Here is a 4040-nt window from a genome sequence, read left to right as displayed (position 1 = left end):
CAGCTCCACCTGAAGCCCAGGAGAACCAGGGGAGCAGCTCCTGCCCCACCAGGACCCCGCAGTCCCACAGGTGGGACATCGCTTGGGAAAGCTCCAGGATTTATCCAGGTGCCTTGGCTCCTCATGGATGGAGCCTGGCTGAGCTAGGTGGGATGGGGGATCCTCAGCCCCCTATGAGTGGAGCCCCAGGGGTTTGTGAAACAATTCAGAGATGTCTGGACAAGGTAACCAGAAATAGGAAGTTAACTGTTGGAAGTTTATTAGTTACACATTGGCCTGCACTGGCACAGGAAGATTTTTAAGACTTGGCAAACCACAGAAAGGAGAAAATACCTGGAAAAAAAGGAGTGTTGTAGGTTCATAAGGGAATTGCCACTTTGTGAGGGTCCTGAGTTAAGAACACGCTACGTGAGCCATGCTGTGCCATTCTAAGCTGTGCCAGCAGTGCCATGTCAGCTGAGCTGTGCCGTGCTATGCCATGCCAAGCCAGGACACCACTGCCATGCCATGGTAGCCGAGCTCTGTGATGCTGTTGCAATGTGTGTTAGTGGCACCATGCCATGGCAGCTGAGCCATGCCTTGCTAAGGTGTGCTAGCAGTGCCAAGCCATGCCATGCCGTGTCAGCCGTGCCAAGGTGCGCCAGCAGTGCCATGACGAGCCCTCCGAGCCGTGCCACGCCAAGCTGTGCCAGCAGAGCCATGCCATGCCATGGTAAGGTGTGCTAGCAGTGCCAATCATGCCACCCCACGCCAAGCTGTGCCAGCAGTGCCGCGCCATGCCAGGCCATGCCGTGCCAAGCTGTACCGTGCCGTGCGGTGCCCGCCGAGCCCCGCAGCCGCCGGGCTGCGCTCGGGCCGGTGCCGCGGTTCTCCCCCGCGCGGCGGCGCGGGGCGGTGGCGGCGGAGCGGCGGCGGCTCGCCCCCCCCACCGGCGGCTCTCCCCGCCCCGGGGGCCCGGCCGGGCGCGGATTGGTGCGCGGCGCCGGCCCCCTCGGAGCGCGGCCGCCATCGGGGCTATTTGACGTGTCGGTGGGGCCGGGGAAGGGCTTCGTCTCGCCGGGGCCGCCGCCGCCGCCGCTCCGCCGCCCGCCCGGCCCGGCCCGGCCCCGCGGAGCCCGGGCACCCCCCCCCTTCCCCCGCCCCAAATGAGCGGCGCTCCCGGCGGGCCCCGGCCGAGGACCCCGCCGAGCCGCGGAGCCGCGGCCGCCCCGTCGCCCCGGCCGCCCCCCGCCGACCCGCTGCGCCAGGCCAGCCGGCTGCCCATCCGCGTCCTGAAGATGCTCAGCGCCCACGGCGGCCACCTCCTGCACCCCGAGTACCTCCAGCCGCTCTCCTCCACGCCCGTCAGCCCCATCGAGGTCAGTGCCCGCCGCCCCCCGACCGCGGCTCGGACCCCCGGCTCCCCCCGCCCGGCGCTCCCGGTTCTCCCGGCCGGGCTCTTCCCGGGCCGGCGCTCCCGGCTCTTCCCGGCTCGGCGCTCTCGGTTCTCCCGGCCGGGTTCTTCCCGGCCCGGCTCTCCCGGCTCGGCGCTCCCGGTTCTCCGGCCGGACTCTGCCCTGCCCGGCGGCCCCCGCTCCTTCCCTCTCCGCCGCCGCAGCCGCAGCCTCGCTCCCCCCCCCCCCCGCTTCCCACCCGGTCCTTCTACCCGGCCGGGCGCGTCCCCCCGCCCCGTCCCCCCCATCCCCGCGCCCTGGCTCGGCGCCGGGCCCGGCCCCGGGGTTTCGGGGGGTGGGGGGTGAGGCGGGTGCGGGGACGCCGTCGGGGTCCCCCCTGACCGGCTCCGCTCCGCCCGCAGCTGGACGCCAAGAAGAGCCCGCTGGCGCTGCTGGCCCAGACCTGCTCGCAGATCGGGAAGCCCGACCCGCCGCCCTCCTCCAAGCTGAACGCCGTGGCCGCCGCCGCGCCCGCCGCCGAGAAGGAGCCCACCGCCCGCCCCGCCGCGCTGAAGCCGCCGGGCAGCGGGGACGCGCCCGCCGAGGACAAGTCCAGCTTCAAGCCCTACTCGAAGGGCGGCGCGGAGCCGCGCAAGGACGGCGGCGGCGCGGACAAGGCCGGCTTTCGGGTGCCCAGCGCCGCGTGCCCGCCGTTCCCCCCGCACGCCACCGCCTCGCCCGGCGGCTCCCGCGGGGCCTCGCCGCAGCACCCCGACCCCAAGGGCGCCGAGGAGAAGAAGGAGCCCGAGGGAGGCAAGCCCAGCCCCGAGGGGACGGGCGGGGGGCTGGGGCGCGGGGCGGTGGAGCCCGGGGCGCACGGCGAGCCCCCCTCGGGCCGCAAGTCGGAGCCCCCCGCCCTGCCGCCCGCCGGCCATGTGGCCCCGGTGTCGCCCTACAAGCCGGGCCACTCCGTCTTCCCGCTGCCGCCCTCCAGCATCGGCTACCACGGCTCCATCGTCGGCGCCTACGCCGGCTACCCGTCCCAGTTCGTGCCCGGGCTGGACCCCACCAAGCCGGGGCTGGTGGGCAGCCAGCTGCCGGGGGCACTGGGGCTGCCGGGCAAGCCACCCAGCTCCAGCCCGCTCACCGGGGCCTCGCCGCCCTCCTTCATGCAGGGATTATGCCGGGACCCGTATTGCCTGAGCTACCACAGCGCCTCGCACCTGGGCTCCAGCAACTGCTCCAGCTGCGTGCACGACCCCGGCAGCCTGAAGAGCGGATACCCCTTGGTGTACCCCACGCACCCCCTGCACTCGGTGCACACCACGCTCTCCTCCAGCGGCACCCCCAGCCTGCCCGGCCACCCCCTCTACACCTACGGCTTCATGCTGCAGAACGACCCCCTGCCCCACATATGCAACTGGGTGTCTGCCAGCGGACCCTGCGACAAGAGGTTTGCCACCTCGGAGGAGCTGCTCACCCACCTACGGACCCACACGGCCCTGCCGGGGGCCGAGAAACTCTTGGCGGGTTACCCTACCTCCGGGCTGGGCTCCGCGGCCTCCTGCCACCTCCACCTCCCGCCCGCCGCCCCCGGGAGCCCCAACACGTTGCCCGCCTCGCTCTCCTTGAGGAGCCCACACACTTTGGGACTAAACAGGTACCACCCCTACGGCAAGAGCCACTTGCCCACGGCCGGCGCGCTGCCCGTGCCCTCCTTGCCGGCCGCCGGACCTTACTACTCCCCGTACGCGCTCTACGGCCAAAGACTCACGTCAGCTTCCGCACTGGGATATCAGTAACCCCGCAGCTCCCGAGCCCCAGCCCCCCGCGCCCTCCTTGGACTCTGTATTTATTACTGTATGTTAGCTTAAAGCTGGGAATATAAGTGCATTATACACCAATGAATCAATGGTATGCAAAAGTCTGTGTCCAAAAAAAAAAAACAAAAAAAAAAAAAACCCACCCCGAAAAAAAAGAAAAGAAAGAAAGAAAGAAAAAAAAACAAACCAACCCCTCTTTACTTTGCAGGTGTGGGGCTTTGATTTTTTTTTTCCCCCCTTCTAGTTTCTTTTGAATATTTTTTTTTTCCTTCCCCCTTCTTAATTTCCCCCCTGAGAAATTCTTGCATGACTCCTGCCACACATGGAAAAGAAAAAAAAAAAAAAGGCGTTTTCCTCCTCCCCCTCCGCGTTTATCGCTCTGGAATTCTGTTCTCTGCGTTTGTAATTTGCAGATATAACTCTCTTTTTTTGTAATTTTTTTCCTTTTTTGATTTTTTCCTTTTTCCGTTTTAAATTTTTTTTTTAATTTTTTTTTTTTTGCCTTTTTAAATTTTTGGTTCTTTTTTTTTTAAATTCACTTTTTTTTTCCTTTTTTTTTTTTTTGGTTTTTTTTTTTTTTTGCGCTGTGTCCGGGGGCCCCGGGGGAGGGGGAAATCTGTGGATGCTGCCGGCTGGGCGATGGTTGCTCCCCACCTCAAGCCGTGCTCCCCCCGCGGCCGTGCCCCGCCGTGGGGCTGCAGGACCCCGCGTGTGTCCCCCCACGCCCCCAGCCCGGGGGGCTCGAGGAGCGGCGGGCGCAGCGGCAGGACCGGCGGCCCCGGGCGGGCGGACGAGCCCCCGGTAAGTCTGATTTTGTTAATAAACGGCTCTTGGTTGTAACCCA

The 4040-nt window shown here is 66.2% G+C and overlaps 1 protein-coding gene across 1 annotated transcript; it reads left to right on the top strand.

Annotated features, from left to right (window-relative positions):
* The first annotated feature begins 1053 nt into the window (after positions 1-1053).
* Positions 1054-4040, top strand: ZNF703 (zinc finger protein 703). Its single transcript, XM_064638122.1, has 2 exons — positions 1054-1358; positions 1796-4040. Exons 1-2 carry the CDS (start codon positions 1146-1148, stop codon positions 3173-3175), a joined length of 1593 nt encoding a protein of 530 aa, XP_064494192.1. The 5' UTR covers positions 1054-1145; the 3' UTR covers positions 3176-4040.

The sequence above is a fragment of the Pseudopipra pipra genome, chromosome 28, assembly GCF_036250125.1.
Source record: "Pseudopipra pipra isolate bDixPip1 chromosome 28, bDixPip1.hap1, whole genome shotgun sequence".
Lineage (NCBI taxonomy): Eukaryota > Metazoa > Chordata > Aves > Passeriformes > Pipridae > Pseudopipra > Pseudopipra pipra.
Note: the sequence above shows the minus strand (reverse complement) of the source record. Positions and strands in the feature narration are given on the sequence as shown.

Coding starts and splice junctions, on each gene's coding strand:
- ZNF703 (XM_064638122.1), top strand. CDS start 1,146: ATGAGCGGCGCTCCCGGCGGGCCCCGGCCGAGGACCCCGCCGAGCCGC. Junction 1,359..1,795: donor CGCCCGTCAGCCCCATCGAG/GTCAGTGCCCGC, acceptor CTCCGCCCGCAG/CTGGACGCCAAGAAGAGCCC.